Raw genomic sequence first — 24,184 nt, forward strand, 5'->3', positions numbered from 1 at the left:
TCCCTCCCCTCCTGTGTGCCCTGTGCTCTGTGGGTTAATTCTTGGTGCCCAGCAACTTCGGGGTCAGTTCCCAGCTCTGCTCTTGTCACTGTGACCCTGCAACTGCCCTCTAGGCCTCAGTTGCTCATCCTAGAAGGGACCAGTCAAAGGCCCTGCTTCTCAGGAGTGAATTGAACAGGGTCATGAATGGAAAGTGCTTACGGGCACATAGTTTGTGCTCTGGGAATGCCCGGTGTCCAGGAGAGGACAATGAGTGGTAAGAAATGGCAAGGACGCAGAAAACAAGCCTGATGGCCGTTACCCGAAAAGGATATGGTAGGTGTTTTAGGTCTTGGGAACATTGGATTTTCCTTGTTTACTTGGTCCCTCCCCACAGGAGGATTGGTAGAAACAGCTCTGAGCCAAGCACTGTTGGTTGCTGAAAGGAGGGAATTCTGTCAAGTTCTTGCCTCCTGTCCTTGATGTAGCCTTCATTTTTCCTGTTCATATTCACCCAGGACACTACTTGTCATTTTGCTCATTGATTTCTTCTTTCCCATGCTCTCTGCCGATTGTCCTTAGTTCTAAGAGCCAGCATTTGAGTGCCAAGTGCTTTACATGCCATCATCTCATTTATCTTCACAGCTACTCTGTGAGGTGGGTAATCTTACCGTCCTCATTTTGCAGTCAGGGAAACTGAGTCTGAGAGAGGTTGTCACTGACTCCTAATCTCACGGCTGGTTAGTAGCAAAGCTGGGCTATGAGCTGCAGCAACCCCTACCTGTACTGCTCCTGTTTCCCCTCTGTAAAGGTCTAGCCATCCAGGTAGCAGTGGGCTGGAATGTGTCCGTGTGTGGTCAAAGGCAACAGAATGCTTTCCCATAACTGCAGTGGTGACAGAGGAAGTGATGACGACCTTGGAGTGTTAGCGTGGCTACTTGCTGCTCTGAGTGCTCTTTGTGTCTTTTCTCACCACAACCCAATATGGAAGGTACTTTTAGCATCCTCGTTTTTGAGATTCTGAAGCCCAGAAATCAAGTAGCTTTGCCAAGGGCACAAACAAGAAATCAGCAGCACTGGGATTCAGATGTCTGAATCGTCCTCACTTCTAACCAGCGGGCTGCACTGTCCCTCCATATGATTTATAGGGGGAAGAAAGAACCGTGAGTAGCAAGTTGTGCTGAGTTGGTTCCCTTCTCAATCCAAATATTGAGAGTAAATCTGGCTCAGAGGTTAAGCAAATGGATCTAAAAGGACTCGATTGGAAGAATCTCATTAGGCAGATGCTGCAGTAAGTGAATTCCTCTTTTCTATTAGTGGGAAAAAAAATCCTTTTTGGACAGCATGAGAAGCCCTAATTTTTGCCGTGGTATTAGAAAGCGGAGTCCATTCACAGCTGCCTGGGGTTCTTATAGTCACCATCTGTGGGTCTTTGCCATTGGTTTTACATGGTTTTAGAAATGCAAACCGTAGAGATAGCAAAGACTGGTTTCCCCTTGCAGGCTTTAATTAGAAAAAAAGATTTCGTTTTGGTTAATTGAGTAAGAGACTATAGGCAATAAGCTAAGCAGGTGTAGGAAGGAGGAGACATAAAATACATCTTTGCTGTCCTGGGCAGAGTGGGTCCTCAATAAATGTCTGTTTTCCTCTCCTGCCCCCAGCATATCCTGTCCTCACTGTCCACAGGGGCAAAACCAGAAGTGGTCCAGGAATAGGAGCTATAGAGGGTGTAATGACGAGAGGGATAGGTATAAACATGGGGTAAGGCCTTTTGCAATGACAAAATTCAGATGGGGTCTTTAGGATTAGGGGAAAATAATGCAAGATCAGTGGGGTAGGCTCCCTGGCCTCTTTTTGGAGAGGATGTTGCACTATCTTTCACGTTTATAGATGATGCAACCTTTTCACAGCATTTATTTGAGAGTGTAAAGTGTGTACTGGGGACGTAGTAATGGATAAGATGCACACATGATCCCAGCCCTCCAGACCACCTCTTTATATGTCTGGAATGTCTGGGAATACAGGCAAATCACCTAGTTGCTCTGAACCTCAGTTTTTTTGTCTGCAAGATGGGGCTAATACCCACCGCATAGGGTTATTTTGAGGATTAAATGAGATGGGGCCTATACAGCACTCGCGACTGTTTGGCAAGTGCTAGGTTCTTCGTAAATAGTGGCTATTAATTATTCTGTGGAAGAGCAGATCTTGGGCTCTTTAGGGGTTATATGGGGATGGGTGGGAGATAGCTCCCTGCTCATAGGAGTTTCAGCCCAGGGACTTTGGCAGGTGCTAAGTTAAAGCATCTCTATGCCCCAGGAAAGAAGTGTGGGTCCACGCCTGGCTGTTTTGGTGTTGGTCCAGGAAGGAAGAGATGGGGGTTGGGAGGAGGAGATGCTCCTAGCAAAGTTAAATTAAGGCAGTAACTCCAGGGGTTCTTAATAGTTGACTGTACGTAGCCTGTGACAGTTGACCGCTTACTCTGAGATCTGATAATGTTCGATTCACCATGCTCCTTTATTCCTGGTCATCTTTCAGCTCCATTAGAGACACATTTTTCTGGACTTGTTGCTTCAAGGTCCCTGTGCCAGGCAGATGGCCACGCCCCTGTACATGAACAAAAGCAGGGATTGTTTCTCTAACCGACTATCAGTGTGAGGTCAGGGGAATTTTCCGAGTTTTAGAAGTTGGAGACAGGCAGAGATGGAGTAATGGTCCTCCAGGGTGAGACGGGTCTGTTGGTCTTTCCCACTCTTGCTGGTCAGAAACATTCCAGGGAGTGGGCAGGCATCAGCTTCCACACAGACTGTAGACCTTTCCCACCCGGCTGGGCAAGAGCAGGCCAGGGATAACTCGCTGCAAAGAAAGGTCGGAGCATGGCTGGTGGCAAAATGCAGACACAGGCAGGTCCTTCTTTGGTTTGTGTGCCTGAAGTTGGACGTACTTGAAGAGCCTGCACATTTGTGTGTAATTGTGCATTACTATTGGTGAGATGATGATGATTATTTTTTAATCATTGTTATTAAAGTGGGGCTTTGGTCTCAGGTACCCTGAACTTAGATCTCAGTCTGCCTCTTGCTGTGTGACCTTGGACAGGTGACTTGACCTGATTAGGACTTAGTTTCCCCATCTGGAAAGTGAGTAATAGTTTAATACCTAACAGGGCTGATGTGAGGCTAGATGGAGTTCTGGACACAGAACCTGGCACGTGGTGAGCCCCCGTGACTGTGGGGACATGGTCACTGGGGGCAGGTTTTGGGGTGTGCAGTTATAAAGTGTGATCCCCCAGACATCTATCTCCCTCAGCCCTGGCCTGGGTAGCAGATGGGCTGGATACTGAAGTGGAGCTCCTGTCTCCTGGAGGACTCAGTTCCCCAGGGAAGCTGGCAGTGGCCCTCACAGGAGATGGCTACTTGATCAGATGTCACTCCCTGCTTGAAACTGCCAGTGGCCCTGGAGGTGAACTTAAAGCTCTCACCTGGCTCCTTGCCGACCTCTTCTCTCTGTATGTCCCTTTCTTCTCTGTGGCCATACCAGACTTTTTTGAGATTCCTCACTCATGTTCCTGCCCTGAGGTCTTTGCCCCAGGCTGTTTCTTCTGCCTGAAACACCCTCTCTCTGTCTCCATCTCTCCTTTGCAATCAACCTTCCCTGACCACTGTCCCCCCTGGTCTGGGTCCTGACACTTGCCTTTAGGAGCATTTGGTTCAGCTCGTGTGGTTATGTGACAAACCCTCTTGCCTGCTAGAATGGACACTCCTTGAGGGCAGGCTCTGTCCCTTGCAGAGGCCTACCATCAGGCAGGACTCAGATTCGACTTCTCTAACCAGTTTGGGACCCCAGCCCTGCAACTGATCAGTCACTGGGGCAAGTCACATCCTCTCCCTGGTCCTCAGGTTTCTCCTCTGTTGAATGGGAATGAAATGCACCTGCCTTATGGGGTTGTCATGAGAATAAAGCAGGCGGAGGGGATAGTCCCGTGCCTGGTACATGGCAAGTGCTCAAAAACATGTTTGTCTCAGTTGTCATCAAGGTAAACAGTAGCAGTTACTAGTAAATTTTAAAAGGTTTCCTGGAGAAGTAAACCATCTATTCCTTACTTCACAAATTGGAGTAAGGCCCCCATCCATTTACTGTGACCCCCAGAGCTGAGAGCCCCTGGGCCATCCCACCCATTTCCCCCTGAACGGCTTCTATTGCCTCAAGGTTTCACTCCTTGTGGGTCCTGTCTCCAGACCAGATAACAGATGCCTGTAGACATGGGGTTGGTCAGTGACATGGCGTATGTTAGCATCACCCCTGTGAGTTGGATGCTGCTACCATGGCAAGCACTGTGCCTTTGCCTGAGCACATCACAGCCTCCCAACAGGGCTTCAGAGCCTAGGTAACATCCCGCCATTAGGGCAGGGCCCAGGGTGGATTTGGACCCAGGCATTTCCTACTACAGAGTCCCTATCTGTCCTTCCAGTCCACCGCTCAGCCTTGTGTCTCAGGTTTTCCTCCAATCCAGATTGTGAGAGCAGGAAGGACTTGCTTTCAAAGAAGCCTTTTATTATCTGCATGCAGAGCATTGCTTAGGCCTGAACAATAAAGACCAACACCTTACTCCTTACACAGGCGTCACCATGTCCTGAGTGAGAACTGCACCAGGTTGGTGTTGCTTTCTCAACTGGATGCTCCACACCTTTCAAGCACTAAAAAAGAAAGAAAGAAAAAAAAAAAGATTAGGGCACAGGCAGAAGAGTGGAATGTCCCTTCCATTAATACCACTTCTAGGGTTTTCTTTTTAGGAAATAACCAGAAATGTGCATCAAAGTTTATTGTGCCAAGGTTTTCATCACCAAGCTTTATCCCTGATACTGAGAAATGAACCAATGAAACCAAGTGCCAGTTGGGACTGATTATAAGAAGAGGGCACAGTCATCCCGCAGACCCATGGGTGGCTGTTAAAAGTCAAGTTCTAGGAGATTATTTCATGATAAAGGAAAAGGCTCACATTATGTTAAGGAAAACTAAAGAACACAAATTAACAGTAGTTATCTCTGGGTGGTGTGATTGTGGGCGGGTTCATCTTATTCTTTATACCTTGCAGTATTTTCTACATTGTTGTACAAGTGGTGTTCTATCATCAGAGAGTTTTAAATGGTCACACACAACAGCAAGTGTTAAAGGTACCTGGTGGGCACTGGGTGGCTGGGGATGGTGGTCTCAACACCTCAACCTCACCCTCAGTCATGCCTTCTCACCCGGTTGCTTTCCCCAGTTTGCCCCAGCCCCTTGCCATTCCTGACTGTGTCAGTCTTAGCTCATCATCCACCCTTCCCACAGGCCAAGTGGGGGCCTCCTGCCCTGGCTTTCCCAATTGGTGATTTAGTGAGGTGACCGCCCTGGTCCTATTCCATCCTGTCTTGCAGAGTTAGGGGATATGGAACTGAATTCAGGAATAGGCCCTCACGAACTGACTGTTTCAAGGAGAAAAGGTGGCTGATCATCTGTGTTTTCTGGCCTCTCCACCAGTTTCCAAACTCCATGGATTGTTAGCCACATTTCCCACATATCCCTTCTACACCCCCCACCAAAGGATTCCCTTTGGGTGTATCATCTCTTCCCCCAACAGACTCCTCACTTGAACCCAGGAACCAAGTCCCCCCTCCCCTACAGGGCCAAGCATGGCGTGGGTGGGAGGGGATGGGGCGCTGCACATAAACCCTCGGAGGACTAAATTGATTTGTTTCTAGTCTACATATCCTCCTTGCAGACTTGTTCTGATTTCTGGAAACCCTGGATTATAACATGGAGGCAGTCAAGGAGTTTGCCTCTAGTAATAATAAAAACGCTCTTTGGCTTTGCTGTGTGCAGGAGACTTTCACCCCCTACCCCCGTTCCTCCCTCGGCACCTGGTGCGATCACCTCTGCCTGAACCTTTCAGTGGTCGCGGGGGTGCCTCACCTTGGCCATCAAGTCCCCTCCAGCCTTATTCTTCCCCCACCTGCCCCTCTCCATGGGCTTCTGGAAGTGTGCCCTATGCTTTCCGACCTCTGGGCTTCCACATCGCCTGTTCCCTCCAACTTTCCCCTGCCTGATCCCTCTGCCTGGTCAGGGCTCAGTGGTGGCCCTCTTCCCACAGGAAGAAGCCTCCCTGTGCTCGAATCTGGGCAGGTCCTTCCCCTGGTGTCTCTCTCACCACGTCCTGCTCCCTAACCGCCCAGTGGGAGGTCATCAGCTGTGAGCTCCATGGGGTCAGGGACTGTGTCTGTCTTGGTGACAGAGTCACTGCTGTTCCCCAGAGCCTGGCACAGTGTATGGCATCTGGCAGATGCTCATATCGTTGGTAAATGGAATCTGATGGAAATAAAACTTTTATCTTTGACAAAGCTGCCTGAGTAGCACAACAGGTGTTGACTTGTGGGTTTGAAGCACCTGCTGAACTCCAGGTTAATGAGGGAGTGGAAGCCTTTTATTATCACTTAATAAACATGGCTGGTTATAGTGGGGATCTTCCACAGTGTGGGGGAGGGAGAATAACACAAGAGGTTTCGGGGAAAAGTTGAGGACTAGGGGTCTGGATATAGGTTTTGCCCTTGGACATGGAGTACCGGAGAGGGTGTGTGTTCCTTGAGCAGGAAACAGATGGGTCATGAGGCACTCAGTTTGGGGTCAAGGAGCCCCCTTGAAGCTGTGGTGGAATGAAGTTGCAGCTGTTGGAATGAAAGTTGGTTTGCTCAAGATGCTCAGTTTCTGGCCCAAAAGTCAGGCTGTGGGCCAGGAAGAGGCCACCCAGCACTACAAGGCTGAGCGCCTGCAAGGAGAGACGGGGCTGCAGTGAAGAAAGTCTCAGCTGTGCCAGAGCAAGTTTTGAACACCTCAGCTGGTCAGGGGGGCCTGGCCCGAGAGGTGCATATGCCAGGGGCTGCTGTCAGGACAGCGCCTCCCAGGGAGCCCTCCACACTCTGGCTCCTCCTGTGAGGTGGAACGAGGGGGGAGGGGTTAGCACTCACCCCAGGAGACAGTGAGGAGGTCCACTGAGCACCCTGGACCTGCCGCTTCCTGGAGGGTCAGCCTGGGGGGAGCCTTGGCCCTTGGGCTGACGCTCCCTCTTCTGACCTGTGGCTTGGTTTTGCCTCTCTAAGCTTCGGTTTCTTCACCTAAGTGAGCCAGAAAACCCCTATACCTCAAAGGGTCCAGGGAATGTTAAAGTAGATCAACCACCTAAAATGCACGCCTGCCACATGAAAGCAACTAATTGATTTTCGATTTTTATCATCACGGTTTATACTGTCGTAAGAGCCCATAGCTACAGTGTGCGGCATTCTTTATTCCTGATTTTACGGAGTCCTGAGGACAGTAGGCGTTTATCGGTTGAATGAATGAATGAATGAATGCAGAAAACAGTTTTGTTCAGATTCCCACGTTTATTTCCACATGGAGACCCAGGCCACTGCCGGCTGCTGCTTTTTCAGGCTCGGCGTCCGCCCACAAACTGGCGATTCCTGAGAACCTACTGGGCGGACGAGGAGTCGCACAGCTCGTGGCTCGTCCTCATTCTCACCCCCACAGTTGAGGAAAGTGAGGCTTGAGCAAGACCTGACACGCCCAAGGTCAGCCTAGCGGGGCGGTGGGGCTCCACGCGCAGGCTCCGGCCCTCGCCCGCCAGGGCTGCCTCTGCTACCCCTGGCGCGGGCGTCGCCACAGTCCCCTCCCGCTCTGATGAGTCCGGAGAGCCGCCCCCGGGTGTCCGCGGCGCCTTCTAGGCTGGGGGAGGGGGCTGCGCACCCCTTCCCTGACCGGGGACATTCTCTCCGCTGAATCTGGCTTAGGTGGCGGAGGATGCCCGGGGCCAGATCCGCCGTCTTCCCTCCTCCCCTCCCAGCCTTCCCAGGGACCCAGGCAGGGCGTGGGGAGAAGCAGTGCGGAGCGGCGGCCGGAGGTGACTGCGTCCGGGTCCCGCGCCACCCTGCTCCGGCGCCCGCGGGGGTCCGCGGCCCGCCTCCCGCCCACGTGGCCGGCCAGGCCTCCCCGCCCCAGGCCCCGCCCCGCCCGGGGGAGCCGCTCCCCCAGCCGCCGCCGCCGCCGCGGTGCGCTCTCCAGCCCCGGCGGGCCGAGCCTGCGCTGGGCGCCGAGGTGAGTGTGGGCGGCTGGCCCGGAACCCTGCCCCTCCACTAGTCACCCCGGCGGGACACCCCTGCCACACACCCTGGAGCGGGACACTTTCTCGGGCTGCCTCCTCCCCTGCCTTCACCCCCCCATCCCCGAGCTGCACCCCCACCCCCACCTCCAAGTCCCCCCTGCCGGTCCCGGTGACCGCAGCGAGCTCCGCGCGCCCTCCGGCCCGGGGCACTCGGAGCGCTCGGCGGCGCACTGGGCGCCTGGGCGCAGGTGGGCAGTGCCGCCACCAGCCCGAACCGGCCGCCGCTCGCGCTGGAGACCCTGACTTTGGTCCCCTGGTAGCTCTTGGACGAAAGTTCCTGGAGCCACTTCCGGAGAGGGAGGCGCCACCTGTCCTGGGGCAAAGCCCCTTTCTCTCGGGGCTTTCCTCAGCCCTGGTGGGGCGCCCGCAGGTCCGCGTCGCGTCTGGCGCTGCTGGTCGTGGCTCGCAGGGCCGCCGGTCACTTCGCGGCGTGGAACCTGGCTTTGAGCGCGTGGGACGGCGGCAGCGGTTCCGGGCCCACCGGGCCCTTGTGCTGGCGGCTGCATCTTTTAAATTGCGCGACCAGAGGATCCTGCGACAGAGGCCAGGGAGGCGGGCACCAAGGGGTTAAGGTGAACCATCGTGCCTCGTAGCCAGAGAGGGGTGAGCATTTCCTGAGGGTTGAAGTTGACCGAGCCGGCTGGAAATCGGTTCCCTTGGGCTTTGCCACGAGGAAGAGCTGCGCTTGCATTATCAGCAGCCTCATCGTGGACTTGAACAGAGCGGCTTGTGGCTGGAGGACTCTTGCTCCGTTTAACGCCTGAACCAGGCTTGCTTCCAGCAGTTGGCAAGGATGTGAGAACTGCCGAACAGGAGTTGTCCTGGATGCACCGGCAGAAACTTACTTTTAAGCATTTCATGCGCTACCAGGGTATAACCACTTTCTTCCCTGGGTTGTGGGAGAGGCGAGTTTTGCTGTCTTTGTCTTAGCTATGTAGTCCTGGGCAAGTTACTTCGCCTATTTGTGCCTCAGTTTCCTTATCTGTAAAATGGGGATGATAATAGCGCAAACCTTAAAGGGGTGTGTAAGATTAAAGTCCTTAAAATAGTGCTGAGACAAGGTGAGTTCTAGTCTGTTAGCTGTTCTTGTCGTTCTTACGGCCGTCTCTCTCACAGGTCATCCCCATCCCCAGCTCCCCAGTGAGGTGGCGGGCAGGCTCTTGGGACTTCCCCTTCTCTTGCTTAGGACCTAGATTATTTACACAGTAGCTGTGGTGTCCCCTTCAGCCTTGAAACACGTGGGCTTTGCAGTACCACCTCCTATGGTTAACCAGTCTTATGCAAAATGTATCTCAGAATGTAAGATTAGAGGTGACCTTTCTCAAGGTCATTCCTGGGAAATAGGGTCTCAGACCTTCTCTGGAAGCTCTGGGATATGACTGGATGTTTGCCTTGCTGGGGTGCAGTGGATAAGGTTTCACTTGAATTCCTTCATGGCCCTCTGACAGGCTGACATCGTCTAGTGTCTGTGAGTGTAGGAATCTATTTAGGGGCCCAAGAGTCTGATCTCGTCCCCTCCCCTCCATTTGTTCACCTCCAGCGGACTGTCCCTGCCATCAGCGGAGTCTGGGCCGCACCAGTTCAGTTTCCTTCTTTTGGCGGTGGTAACCACAGTCAGGAGTTCTGTACCTGGGGCTCCAGGAATCCCCTGAAATGTGCTTGAGATGTTTGGAGCACAGTGTATATTTTTCCAGAGGGTCTCCTTTTCATCATATTCTGCAAAAGGTTGCACTCTGCAGAAGTGGACCCTGAACTGCTGGAAGATGGGAGTTTACCCCCTGTACAGGGCAGGCCCAAATTTTTAGGGAGTTGAGATGTCAGCATTACCTCTGTCTCCCAGAGGTGGAGGTGCATACGTGTTCCTTTGTGCCTTTGCTCAGAACACACCTTCCAGTGGAAAATTCAGATCTTGACTTGAGGAAATCTGATAAAGAAGTCAGTTGAGTAAGGGAGAAGTCAGGCTGTGGGGGTAGGGACTATTGGCCTGAGGCGAGGCCTTTAGAATGGGTTGCAACTCAAGAAAATTTGAGCTCAAGTTGTCAAGAGACTTCTGAGGGCCTTTGCACATGCTCTTCCCTCTGCTGAGCACACTTTCCCACGACTTCTTCTCATGTCTGGCACTTTTTTGCCCTTTAGCTCAGATATCTCTGTAGAGGTTTTTCCTGGCCACTCTGTCCAAAGCAGCCCCATCCCCCATCAGTTTGTGTCAAATTCTCCCCTTGTGTTTTATTCATGGATCTTACCTGAAATGGTCTTACTCTGTATCTAGTTATGGGTTTATGGCCAGCATCCATCCAAGAGAATGCAGAATCCGAGAGGGTGGTGGAGTCTGGGCTGCGCCAGTTCAGTTTCTTTCCTTTGGCGGTGGTAACCACAGACAGGAGTTCTGGGTTGCCCTGGTCACTGCTGAACTCTGGCCCCTGGCACAGAGTAGGTGCTCAATCAATGTCCCTGAGTGTCAGAATGAATGAACTTACACTGAGTGAGGTGAGGTGAGGCTGGAGAGCTTTGAAGAGGAGTGAAATGCCAAGGAACTGGCTGTTAGGAGCTCTGGGTTAAAAGTGCCCTTTAAGGTTCACACAGTTTAAACCACCTCTGCAACATCTCTTCCTATTACTGCTTAACCCAAGCTTGAATCCTCCAGTGACAGGGAACTCACTGCCTCTCAAGACAGTCCATCCCGTTGGAGGGAAGATGTGGGGTACAGAGCACCACATACGGTCCATGTCCTCCCTCTGATGGGGATGAGGTGTGGCCTCCAGGCTTCTGCGCTCTACCGCTCCAGTCCTCCTGGTCTACTTTGCATCCTGATTACCTTTCATCCATCACATCCCAGTGAGCTGCGTCTACTTCTCTGCCATCACCAAGGTTCCCGAGCCCCTGACCAGAACTCAGTATGCTACTGAGTCATATGTCATCAGAGGGTGCCTGAGACAAAGACGCGTCAAGAGAAAACTGCTGTTGTTTACAGAGATTCAAGGCCAAGTTCTGTATTGTTCAGGACCCTGCAGCTGCATTGGGCTCAGGGTGGATGGAGTGGGGAAGGGGGGGCTCTGTTTGTTTCACTCTTTTGTTCTTTCCCTGTTTTTTTCCTGAATGATTCCTTAATCAATTTATTAATTGTGGCACTAGATATATTTTTAAAAAATTGATACTTGGACCCATTGTCTTAATGGTTTGTACAAATATTGTCTGATTCATATCACCTCACCGGTACAGGTTGGAACTTGAGCTAAAATGAAATGTTTTTGTATATGATTCTGATTTGTTGAGTCCGTTCAAATTTCTGTGTGGGCGATCACTACTGTAATGGGTGGAGGGGGCTCTCCTACAGAGAGGTGTGTGCCTTAGCCACTTCACTCAGCTCATTTACTTCATTTGTTCAGGAATCTTTTATGGAGGGAGGGCTCTGGCACTGGCCACACAGCGGTCAAGGAAACCAACAGCGTTCCTCCCTTGTGGGGTCAACATCCCTGAGGCAGAGATGAACAACAGACAGCTAGATCCATAAGATGATGTCAGGGAGTGTGATCAGTGTAACGAAGGAGATGAAGCTGGGACAGGGAAGAAAGCAGAGTTGGTTTAGGTCAGGGAAAGTCTTCTGAGGAAGCAGCATTTGAGCGGAAACCTGGATGAATGAGGGAGCAGCCATGTGGGTCTCTGGGGGGAAGACCATTCCGTGCATATGGAACGCAAGGTTGTGGTCAAACTCCTGGTGTGGCCAGTCAGCTCTGGAGCCCTAGACATGGTCTATCACACTGGGGAAGGGAGAGGGGAAAGGAGGCAGTGTGGGAAGAACCTCCCTCACCTCCTGCTCAAATCCTAGAAGGTGGCTGGAGTAAAATCTCAGCATTGTGTACTTTCCTGGTTGACCAGAAGGCTCATGGCTTCCTTTCCAGAGGGTGAGACCTGGAGTGATGATGTTTCTGAAACTGCCACTGGGGCAATGAGCATGAGCCTACGGGGCACTGCTGGAATTGTAACTACACATAGTAAGACTTGCCCTGGCTGTGGACTCCTTCCTCTTTTGTGACATTTGGTTACATCTACCTCATCACCTAGAGGGAACCATCTAGAGGGAAAGTAGTTACTTAGCATGGCTTTGATGGAAAAAAAATGAAAATATGAGAATGTATAGAATCATGGACCAGGAAATGAATGCTTCCCATTCTCTCCATTGATTGGTTGCTTGATCAATTGATGTTATTTAACACAGCATAAAGGAAGTGTGACAGGGAGGATTCTTGGAAAAAGTGACATCTAAGAAGGTGCAGAGGCAGATGGCTGCAAGTCACCCCTATTGGAGGGTGAGGTGGGATGGAAGGACGAGAGAAGAGCATGTGCAAAGGTCCAGATAAAGAGTTACCAGCTCTCAGATGATGCAAGATTCTCGTTGGTTTTAGCAGTGTGTATGTGTGCGTGCGCATGCATGCATGTATTGGAATATATGTGGAAGAGGAACTGACATAGTAGCCCTCAATAAATGCCAGTTTATCTGAATGGCTGTGCCTTGTGCTACTGGGCTCTGCACTGACATCCTCATATAATTTCTACAGCTATCCTGTGGCACAGGCTCTTTTACTATCTCCATCTTCCAGACCAGGAATGTGAGGTGTGGAGTGATGAATAACTTGCCACCTGTGTGTCTTCCTGGGGTTCTGCTCGGTTGTGTCAGGAGACATGGAGGTGAGGAGGATCTTCCCCAAAAATTTATTCAGTGATGTCAAGAGAGACGGGTATTTTTAAATGTCTTCAAAAGGCCTCATCTTGGTGCACATCCCCATGGAATGGCAACTCTGGGAGGCAGAGGCTGCTCCCAGCTGAACGCGCGGTCCCTGGCACAGGGACGGTTTGTTGGGATGTTAGTTGGATGCCCCAGGGTCTCTGGTGGCCACGGAACACCAAAGCTGGAGGAGGTCATTGCCTTCATTTCTTCATTTCCCAGGTGTCTCCTGACTTTTCCAAGGTGGGCCCACAAGTCAGGGCAGAAGAAGACTTGGGGCCCCAGTCAAAACCAGAATGCTCTAGAAAGAGAGGCTGGGGCCCTTGGCCAGAGTCGAAGGACAGAGGAGGCAATTTGCTGTCTTGTCTGGCTCAGCTAGCTAAAGACCAAGCTAGTTATTTAATAGTCAACTTGATTCCTTGTCCCAACACCCCACCTCCCCTTCCAGCCAGCATATGGTAACTTTATGGGTCTAGATTTGCTTTGCTGCTGATAGAACCCCAAGCTCTGAAATCGTCTCTGATTCTGAGCCCAGTAATATTTTCCTGGAAACCGGAGCAACTTACTGGCTGGCTTTGAGGCAAATTGAAATGTCTGGAGGTTGTAGAGGTGGCGGTTGGGAACTGTGTTCTGGTCTCAGCTCCAGGATTACTAGTGGATTGTCCTTGGATGAGGTGCTTAACCTCCCCAAGCCTCAGTTTCCTCATCTGTCAAGGGGATGGTGCGTGGCTGTACCTCATGGGTTTGCTGTGAGGGTTAAATGTGAAGATATTTGCAAAGTACTTATCCCTGTCACAGCCCGAATTCCGGAAGGGCTGGCTGTGATCATCTTCTGGTGACTTAGGACTGACCCAGGTCACTCCATCCCCAGTTTGTGCTCTTTTTGGAAAAGTGTGCTCCAACACCCTGGAAGTTCTTCATTCAGATTTGGGGACTTCACCAGGGGCGAGTGCTATCATTTTTGGAGAAGATCTTATTAGGAGCCAAATCTGGGTAATGGAGTTAGGGATCAGTTTACTGTGAGACAGAGGCCAGGTGTGAAACGCTGCCAAGGCTTCCTGCCCAACCACAGCCTCCTATCTTCTCCTGAGGTCCTCTCATACGAGTCTCCCCAGTCCCCGGCCTACAGTGGTCACCCCGTTTACCTGTCCCTGAGAGGCATACAATGCCCTTGGAAGCTGGCTACTTCAACTCATTGTTCTGGTTCATCTTCACACCCCACCCTGAGTCACCCACTGGGCCCTCCAACAGAGCTGAACCTGATAGCCCCCCAAGTACCCCAGAGACTTTTCCACTTTCACGTCTTTGCTCCTGCTGTTCCCACTACTTGAAATGCTCTTTCACCCTTGGCCACTTTCAGAACTTTTTGCACTGCCCAACTCCAGTGGCCTCTTCCCTCTTTCCTTTCCTTTTGGCTGGAGAAAGAAGTGCTCTTCTGCACAAGAAACCCTGATTATACTCTCAATCTACACAAATGCAAACAAATCAGAAGTTGTAGAGTAAAACATGAAATTCCACCTGCTGCATCCCAGGCTTGCTTCGAGAGAGAACACTTATGATCAGCCAGCTATTTATTTCTATGTTTTTACACACAGGTGTGTATACCTATAAATAACTCTAAAAACCAACATAATGGGCTCCTTTTATATGTGTTGTTCTCCAACTAAATTTTTTTCCATTTGTCCACATGTCTAAGAGCCCTTTCTCTGTCCATATGCATCTGTCCTCTTTCCGTCTGCTCTGACTCTCCCCCTCCCCAGGGAAGAGTGTACGAGTTTGTGTGGACATATGTTTTCGGTTCTCTTGAGTATATACCTTGCAGTGGAATTGAAGGTCATATGGTAACTCTATGTTTAACATTTTGAGGAACTGCCGAATGTTTTCCAAAGTGGCTGCACTGTTTTGCAATCCCAACAGCATTGTATGAGGGTTTCATTTACTCCACATCCTCACCAACACTTATCATTGTCCATCTTTTTGATTATTGCCATCTTAGTGCATGTGAAGTGGTGTCTCACTGTGGTTTTGATTTTCATTTCCCTAATTGCTAGTGGTGTTGAATATCTTTTTTCACTTTATTTTTTTAGAGCAGTTTTAAGTTTATAATAAAATTGAGAGGAAGGTACAGAGACTTCACCTATATGCTCTGCTCTCACACATGCATAGCCTCCACCATTATCATGATCTTCTTATTGTCTCCATAGTTTTGCCTTTTCCAGAATGTCCTACAGTTGGAATCATACAGTATATAACTTTCTCAGATTGGCTTCTTTCACTTAGTAATATGCAGTTAAGATTTCTTCATATCTTTTCATGGCTTGATAGCTCATTTCTTTTTAGTGCTGAATAATGGTTCATTATCTGGATGTCCCACAGTTTATTTATCCATTCACCTACTGAAGGACATCTTGGTTGTTTCTAAGTTTTTGGAATTAGGAATAAAGCTTCTGTGTGCAGGTTTTTGTATGGACAAAAGTTTTCAACTCCTTTAGGTAAATACCAAAGAGTGTAATTGCTGAATCATGTGATGGGAGTAAGCCAGCCCTGGTGGTCTAGTGGTTAAGATTTGGCATTCTCATCACCTCAGCCTGGGTTTGTTTTCTGGTCAGGAAACCATACCATCTGTCTGTCGGTTGTCATGCTGTGGTGGCTGTATGAAGGTGAGAGGATGGGACAAAAAGCCTGGGCAGGGTTCCGCTCTGCTCTACACAGTGTTGCTAAGAGTCAGAATTGACTCAACAGCACTAACAACAAATGGTAAGAGTATGTTTAGCTTTGTAAGAAACCACCAAACTGTCTTCCAAAGTGGCTGTGCCATTCCGCTTTCCCACCAGCAATGTATGAGAGTATCTGTTGCTCCATATTCTTGCTGGCATTTCATGTTGTCAGTGCTCCAGATTTTGACCATTCTAATAGGTATGTAGCAGTATCTCATTATTGTTTTAATTTGCATTTCCCTAATGACATATCATGCGAAGCATCTTTTCATATGCCTACTTGCCATCTGTTTATCCTCTTTGGTGAGATGTCTCTTAAGCTCTTCAGCCCGTTTTTAGTTCAGGTTGTTTTCTTATTGTTGAGTTTTAGGAGTTCTTTGTATGTTTTGGATAATAGTCCTTTATTAAATGCATCTTTTTGCAAATATTTTCTCCCAGTCTGTGACTTGTCTTCTAATTCTCTTGGTATTGTCTATTGCAGAGCAGAAGTTTTTAATTGTAATGAAGTCCAGCTTATCAATTATTTCTTTCTTGGATCACCTCTTTGGTGTTGTATCCTAAAAAACATAACCATACCCAAGGTCATCTAGGCTTTCTCCTATGTTATCTCCTAGGAGTTTTATACTTTTGCATTTCACGTTTAGGTCTATGATACATTTTGAGTTAATTTTTGTGAAGGGTGTAAGCTCTGTGTCTAGATTCATTTTTTTTGTGTATACATGTCCAGTTATTCTGGCATCATTTGTTGAAAAGATTGTCTTTGCTCCATAGTATTGCCTTTGCTCCTTTGTCAAAGATCAGTTGACTATATTCATGGGGGTCTATTTCTGGACTCTCTATTCTGTTCCACTGATCTATTTGTCTATTCTTTTGCCAATACCACACTTTCTTGATTACTGTAGCTTTATAGGAAGTATTGATGTCAGGTAGTATCAGTCCTCCAATCTTTTTCTCCTTCAATATTGTATTGGTTGAGTATCTTTTTATATGCTTATTGGCCATCTTTATCTTCTTTGGAGAAATGTCTTTTCAGACTTTTTGCCTATTTTAAAAATTGGGTTATTTATCTTTTTATTAGTGACATGTACGGGTTCTTTATGTATTCTAGACTCAGTCCCTTATCAGATAATGATTTTCAAATATTTTCTCCCATTCTGAGGATTGTCTTTTCACTTTCTTGATGGTGTTCTTTGAAGCACCAGGTTTTAACTTTGATGAAGTCCAGTTTATCTATTTTGCTTGTGTTGCTTGTGCTTTTGGTGTCATACCTAAAGAAACTTTTGCCTAATCCAAGGTCATGAAGATTTATGTCTAAGTTTCCTTCTAAGAGTTTTATAGTGTCAGCTCTTAGATTTAGGTCTTTGATCCATTTTTAGTTAATTTGTGTGTGTGGTGTGAGATCGAGCTCCAACTTCATTCATTTGCACGTGGATATCCTGTTGTCCCAGCACCATTTGTTGAAAAGACTACTCTTCCCATTGAATTTTCTTGACATCCTTGTCAAAAATCAACTGGCCATAGAGTGGTTAAGTTCGTGCGCTCCGCTGCAGGCGGCCCAGTGTTTCGTCGGTTCGAATCCTGGGCGCGGACATGGCACTGCTCGTCAGACCACGCTGAGGCAGCGTCCCACATGCCACAACTAGAGGAACCCACAACGAAGAATACACAACTATGTACCGGGGGGCTTTGGGGAGAAAAAGGAAAAAATAAAATCTTTAAAAAAAAAAAAATCAACTGGCCATAAACGTGAGTGTTTATTTCTTCACTCTCAATTCTATTCTATCGATCTATATGTCTATCCTTATGCCAGTCCCACTGTCTGTACTGTCTTGATTACTGTAGCTTTGTAGCAAGTTTTGAAATTGAGAAGTATTTTCCTCCAACTTTGTCCTTTTTGGCTATTGTTTTGGCTGTTCTGGGTCCCCACATGAATTTTAGGATCAGCTTGTCAATTTCTGCACAAAAGGCAGCTAAGATTTTGATAGCGGTTGTGTTGAGTCTGTAGGTTAGTGGGGCATTTTGCCATCCTCACAGTATTAAGTTCTGATCCTGAAGTACTTTTTACTGGGTGCATCACTCACTCAGCTCCCCTAGTCATCGAGTCTTCTGAGGAGGCACTCAGAGGTCCATCCTTCAAGCGGCACAGACAAAAATCCAAGGATATCAGCATCTCTTTTGCTTATTGAAGAAAGTGACACAGTATAATGTAGTGTTTAAGGCTAGAGACCGTGGATAAAACATTTAACTCCTGAATTTGTGAAATATGCATGCATCTGGCACTGACTGAACGTATGGCAGACCTGGCTTCCCTTTATTCTGAGAGCATGATGGAGATCCCTAAAGATCCTCCCATAGGTCCCTGCTTCTGTGCCTTGAGAAGGGTGGTGAGAACTGGGGACCCCCAGAGCCCTGGAGGCACCAGGGAATGGTGGAGGGTATTGGAGTCAGGCTGCGTTTTAACTTGTTCTATCTATTGGGCTGATTGGATTTCATTTAAGGAAAGCGTTCTGCTGCTAAAGCAATTTTTGTCCATTCCCAACTCCCCCCCCAATTCACTGGCATCATAGTTTGAAGAATGGAATATAAATAAGAAAGGAATACTATCACATATTAAAAGATTAGTTTACAACCCTACATGCTCTTATGTGTTCCAGATGTAATGCTTTGGCACAAGTCCAAGATTGTATTCTCGTGGAAGAAGAAATAAAAAGCGAAGCGCCTACGTGTATATCGGTAAGATCCTGGTTTTCCAAACTTAAGGAGCGATCTGGGGAAGTACACTGGAAACTGCAAATCCACTCACACCTCAGCTCACTCTCAGCTGGGGCGAGGAGCTGCATTTTAACAAAACAGTGCTAATGTCTGCGTGTGTGAGGTGGAGTTGTTTATCACTGTTGTTTCAAAAAAGCAATTAAAAAAGCATTAATTTGGGCTGAGATTTTAGTTTGTTTCTGGAGGGGAAAAAGTTATCTGCAATAGAAATTATTTTGAGATCTTCAAAATCTAAGCTCCTTTGGTTTGACGGGTTCCTTTACCTAAGCTGCGAGGACAGGCAGTTCATAGGGATCTTGTTTCTATTCTTTAGTGAGGGGTGCGTGCGCGTGCATGTGTGCCTGGAAAGTTAGGGGAAAAACACAGTGACATAACCCAACCCCAAAACAAGGAAGCGTGTTACAGAGCTGAGGTTCCAGTCTCAGAGGTGCAGCTTAGCTGAGCTTGTGTAACCTCTCTCTGTGACACATCTCCTGGGGGGCTGGGGGACCGTTTCTCCCTAGCGTGGCTTCACTTCTACAAAAGCCCTGTGCAGTCTTTCAAGCTCAGTTGGTATTTGTAACAAATCACTGACGTTTCATGCGTTCTGGGCTGGGCGGGGCCTTACTAATCTTTGGCCAGCATCGTGAGTCATAAAATATTTAAATGACCGCCTGAGTCCTTTGAGGAGAGAGCTGGTGAGTTAATTCAGGGAGGTAGAGTGACTCTTAAACGGCACTGCAGTACATGAGTGGCAGAATTGACGCCGGTGTTAGCAGCTCTATTTTATTATACTAATAAAGAAAGTTATGTTATCTTTTAGAGTGAGATAAGGATGATGATGCTGCCAAATTTTATTGAGCACCATTATATGGTAGCGTTTGGCTTTTCACACTTGTTTTTGACTGTGACCCATTGTAGGAAATAAATCCAGCCTGTAACCTGGTGTTTGTGTGTGTGTGTGTGCGCGCGCGCGCACACACGCATGTGCGTGTGCATATCTGAAGCAAACATTTGGGGAAACAATACTTAGCCTATGTATGTCTAGTGTCCTCTGGTAATTCTTTTCTACGTTAGTGAATTTATGCGTTTTTAAAAAAATGATGATTGTGTGAGACCCACTAAATTTATTTCACTAATGGGTCAAAATCTACTATTTGAAAAACTCTGTGCTAGACAATTTACTATGTTCATTTAATCCTCACAACAGCCTCATGGAGGGGGTATTATTATCCCCATTATGTGGATGGGAAACTGAGGTACAGAGAGGCAACTTGCCCAAGGTCATATGGTGAGTGAATAGTGGAGCTGGGATTGAACCCAGAAAGGCTGGGCCGTCTTACAAGTTCCTGGTGTGAATGCAGGGCACACACCCATCTCCTGTAGCAGTTAGGAAATAGGATATAATTTAATACCTAATGAGTTGTTGTTTATTGAAAGAAGTAGCCACAAAGTGGATACAGAATTAATACCACTAAAGTTGTTTTTAAAAACAACTACTATAAAAAGAATACTAAAGTTGTACTTAAAAACAGATGTATCCACTGTGATGGCTTTGATTAATATATGGATAGATGTTATTCTTCCTAGGTTGCTGTATTTTGTGGGGTTTTTTGTTTATCTTTTTGTGTTTGTGTGTGTGGAATATTAGCCATTTTTGCTGAGGAAGATTGGCCCTGAGCTAACATCGTACCTATCTTCCTCTATTTTATATGTAGGACAGCTGCCGCAGCAAGGCTTGATAAGGGGTGTGTAGGTCCACACCTGGGATCTGAACCAGTGAACCCTGGGCCGCCAAAGCAGAGCAGGCAAACTTAACTGCTATGCCACCAGGCCAGCCCCTTGTTTATCTTTTAAATCATTTGATGACTTGAAATTTCCTGAAAGTACAGGTCATAAGGGATGATTTCTGATGGAAAGTCGCTTGTTTTGGGGGTGTATTAAAGTTATCCAGAGAAACAAAACTAACAGGATATATAATATATATTATAAAACAGAAGATATAAAAATATGTATAATATATATTATGTAACAATGTATAATGTATATAATGTATAATGATGTAATATATATCTCTCTCTCACACATACTGTGAGTGAGACCGAGGGAGAGCAAGAGAGAGAGATTTATTTTAAGGAATTGGTGATTCCTTATGTGATTGTGGAGGCTTGCGGAATTCAAAATCTGCAGAGTAGGTCGACAGGCTGGAGACTCAGGGGAGAGCTGCAGTTGGAGTCCAAAGGCTATCTGCTGGCAGAATTCCTTCTTGGTAGGGGAGGTCAGTCTTGGCTCTATTAAAACTTTCAACTGATTGGATGAGGCCCACCCACATTATGAAGAGCAGTCTGTGTCACTCAAAGTCTACAGATTTAAATGCTAATTTCATCTAAAGAATGCTTGTACGTTTACAGAAACATCTAGAATAATGTTTGACCAAATATCTGGGCACTATGGTCTAGCCAAGTTGATGCATGCAGTTAAGTATCATAGAGGGTAAGATACTATTTAAAGTTGTTCAGAAGAAAGGAAAAAGGCAGTGGGAATAGGAGTGTGATATTGTTTCAAACAGGAGGGACATTTTAGAAAGAACCCCCTCTCCCGTGATTAATTGCAAAGTAAGCCCTTCCCTGGTTCCCATGCAATTATAGGGGGGCAGCATGCTTTGGCAGATGGGGGGGTGCACAGATTTTCTTGCTTTGAGTTGAATGGATTTTTCTTACATTTCACTTTTAGATCAGAGACCTGAGAGTTCATGGCCCTAAGTAAACAGAGCCAATTATCTGCAGCTAGTAGGTTCTTGTTCCGTGGATTTATTTGTAGGGGCCTGTGTGTGCTAATACAGCATTTGCGTCTTAGCCTAGACTCGGAAGACCCTGCTCCCCTCTCCTGTGCCACAAGCTGCCACTCGGTGGCCTGTGGGTCACTGCACAGGAACTGTCGGTATCTGAGGCTGTCTGGGTGGGAACTCAGGCTGTATATGAGAACACGATATCTAGACAATATTAAACTTATTATAGTTTTTATTTTACTTTATTTTTATTGAGATATAGTTTACATACCATAATGTCAACCCTTTTAAATTGTACAATTTAGTAGTTTTTAGTATATTCACAAGGTTGTGCTGCCGTTACAGCTATCTAATTCAAGAACATTTTCATCACCCCAAAATATAGCTTTTATTTTGAAAGTAATTTAAAATTTGAAGAACATTGTCTACTGGATTAGTCCCATCAGCAAACAAACATGCTGTTATTTCTCCCAACTTAAGGAAAAAAAAACCACAACGAAGGCTCCCTCTTCACCTCACTTCTTCCTCCAGTTAGGCCCCTAATTCCTCTTCAGTTTGGAGAAGCACTTCTTGAAAGAATTGTCTGGACGTGCCGACTCCAGTTCTTTGCCCCCCATTCTCTTTCACTTAAAAAAAAATGGTGATAAAATATACGTAACGTAAAGTTTACCATCATAACCATTTTTAAGTGTCCAGTGGTGTTAAGTATACTCACATTGTTGTGCGACAATCTCCAGAACTTTTTCATCTTGCAAAACTGAAACTCTAAACCTGTTAAATGACGATTCTCCATTTCTCCCTCTCCCCAGTGCCTGGTAACCGTCGTCCTGCTTTCTGTCTGCATGAATTGAACTACTCTAAATACCTCGTGTAGGTGGGATCAATACAAATAGGACAATATTTGTCTTTCTTTGTGATTGGCTTATTTCGTTTAGCATAATGTCTTCAGTGTTCATCCATGTTGTAGCATGTGTCAGAATTTCCTTCCTTTTTAAGGCTGAATAATATTCCATCATGTGGATATACCACATTTTGTTTATCTGTTCATCTGTTGAGGGTCACTGGGTTGCTTCCACTTTTGGGCTGTTGTGAAGAGTGCTGCTCTCCCATTCTCTTTTGAATTCATTATTCCAAGCAGGTTTGGGTTCCCCTCATGAACATCTCTTGCCCAGGTGTACAGTGATTGCCATGTTGCTCATCCCGATGGCTCTTTCTCTGGCCCCATCCTGCCTGGCTACCAGTAGTGTTTGACCTGGTCGGTGATTTTCTCTTCCTTGAAGCTCTGTCTTTATGTGGCTTCCAGGACACCTTACTCTCCGGTCCTGTTCCCACATCTCAGTTAACCGCACCTCCATCCTTCTGCTTGCTCAGACCCAAAGCCTGGGGTGTCATCTTTGACTCTTGTATCTCTCATCCCCACACTTATCAGAAAATCCCACTGTGGGGCATTTTCAAAATAATCCCTAGAATGTGGCCACTGCTCACTACCCTCTCTGCCACCACCCTTGTCCAAGCACCACTGTCTGCTCTCACCTGAAAGACTATGGTGATCTCTTTCCTGGTCCTCTAGACTTTGTCCTTACCTCCTTTCAGCTAAAAGGGTGGGCACGTTACCACTTCTTTGCTCAAAACTGTTGAGGTGCTCTCATCCTACAGCAAAAGCTAAAGTCCTCACAGTGGCCTACAAGGCCCCCATGATCTGGCCATGTTTCCTCTCTGACTCCTCCCCTAGTTTGTTCTTCCCTTCATTACCCTCCCGCCCCCAGCGACATCAGCCTCAATGCTCTCCTCTAACTGGATGCCTCAGGGCCTTTGCACTCGCTGTTCCTCCTGTCTGGAATGCTGTTCTTCCCATGTTGGCATGACTTGGTCCCTCACTTCCTTCAGCCTTTACTCAGCTATCACCTTCCCTGGCCATCCTATCTAAACTGTCACCACTACCCCAACACTCCTCTCTGCCTTCCTTGATTTATTTTTTTCTCCTTACTCCTATCACTATCCAATATAGGGTATATTTTGATTATTCATCTTGTTCGTTGTCTGCCTCCCCAACTAGAATGTAAATTCCATGAGGGCAGGGATTTTTCTTCTGTTTTGTTCCCTGCCATATGCCCCTCACCTCGCCTGACACTGAGTAGACACTCAATAAATGTTTGTTAAACCAATAAATGAAAGTTTGGAAAATAGAGATAAAAAGCCATTTATGAGTCCTCGGTTATGATACAATTCTTGCCTGAATTTTTCTTACCTGTGGATTGTTACATATAAGTGTGTGTGTGTCCCCTGTCTTTTCCCACCAGACATTTTGGTATAAGCCTCTCTCTTTTTTTTTAAAGTTGCTACATAATCTTCATGATTACTCCTTGTTAAACAGCTACGTCATGTCTCACTGAGTGGATGTAGCAACTTTATTTAACCTTGTCCTCTTGTTCAGGACTATTGGGCAGCTTCCAATTTGTTGCTATGGTAGATTACACCACAGTGAGTGTCTGTGCTGGGCGTTTGTCCTGCCTCCCTCCCTCTCCTCTGGGGAGTCCTCATTCTCCTGAGCCCGGATGGGAGCTGTGGCCCAGGCTGGGCCCATCATGGTTCCCCTCACCCTGGCTGTGGTGACTGGTCCAGGGTCACATATAGGCCCAGCCACGCCAGGCCGTGGGCATCCCCTGGGTCACCCTAACTCACTCAGTAGTAGCAAAGAAGGTGCTCAGGGCACCCCTGGGTCCAGAGCCTCAGAGCCTGCAGTGAGGAGAGGCTTGGGCACATCATCTTTGGATCGAGTCACTTGACTGTTGGAGCTGCTCCAATATCCTTCCAGCAAATCCCCCTTTTTGCCAGTCTCAATGGAGTCGAGTCTCTCACTGCAAGGAGTGCTTTTAGACTAATCCAACCCAGTGGAGCGTCTCCCCCATCCCCTTTTCTCAGTTGTTCCTTAGTCCAGAGCGAGGAAAGATGTTAAAGACCTAAGTAAGGCATTGGTCAGGGCAGAAAATGCATGTAGGCAGAGCAGCTCGATTCTCTGTCACAGCTGGAGAAACAATGTA

The 24,184-nt window shown here is 47.5% G+C and overlaps 2 protein-coding genes across 6 annotated transcripts in view; one reads left to right on the plus strand and one right to left on the minus strand.

Moving 5' to 3' along the window:
* Window positions 1-7,387: 7,387 nt before the first annotated feature.
* The window catches only part of ARHGEF3 (Rho guanine nucleotide exchange factor 3), a 285,003-nt gene continuing 268,206 nt past the window's right edge, over window positions 7,388-24,184 (plus strand). Inside the window, exons 1-3 of one of the 5 annotated variants that reach the window (XM_070574883.1) lie at window positions 8,012-8,097; window positions 12,721-12,850; window positions 18,259-18,337. Coding sequence is in view for 1 of the 5 variants with exons in the window: in XM_070574880.1 (XP_070430981.1) it covers window positions 7,804-8,097 (294 nt within the window). In the remaining 4 variants the exon portion in view is untranslated. Of the gene's footprint in view, window positions 8,098-12,720; window positions 12,851-15,652; window positions 15,804-18,258; window positions 18,338-24,184 lie in introns of those variants that run through there. The other 4 variants (XM_070574881.1, XM_070574884.1, XM_070574880.1 and 1 more) reach the window with 4 other exon arrangements.
* Window positions 12,527-15,294, minus strand: SPATA12 (spermatogenesis associated 12). The gene is given in 8 exon segments (XM_070576380.1): window positions 12,527-12,612; window positions 12,615-12,798; window positions 12,801-12,880; window positions 12,883-12,966; window positions 12,969-13,028; window positions 13,031-13,097; window positions 13,100-13,188; window positions 15,285-15,294. Coding segments are annotated over 8 exon segments (660 nt in total).

The sequence above is a fragment of the Equus przewalskii genome, chromosome 15, assembly GCF_037783145.1.
Source record: "Equus przewalskii isolate Varuska chromosome 15, EquPr2, whole genome shotgun sequence".
In the NCBI taxonomy this organism is placed as follows: domain Eukaryota; kingdom Metazoa; phylum Chordata; class Mammalia; order Perissodactyla; family Equidae; genus Equus; species Equus przewalskii.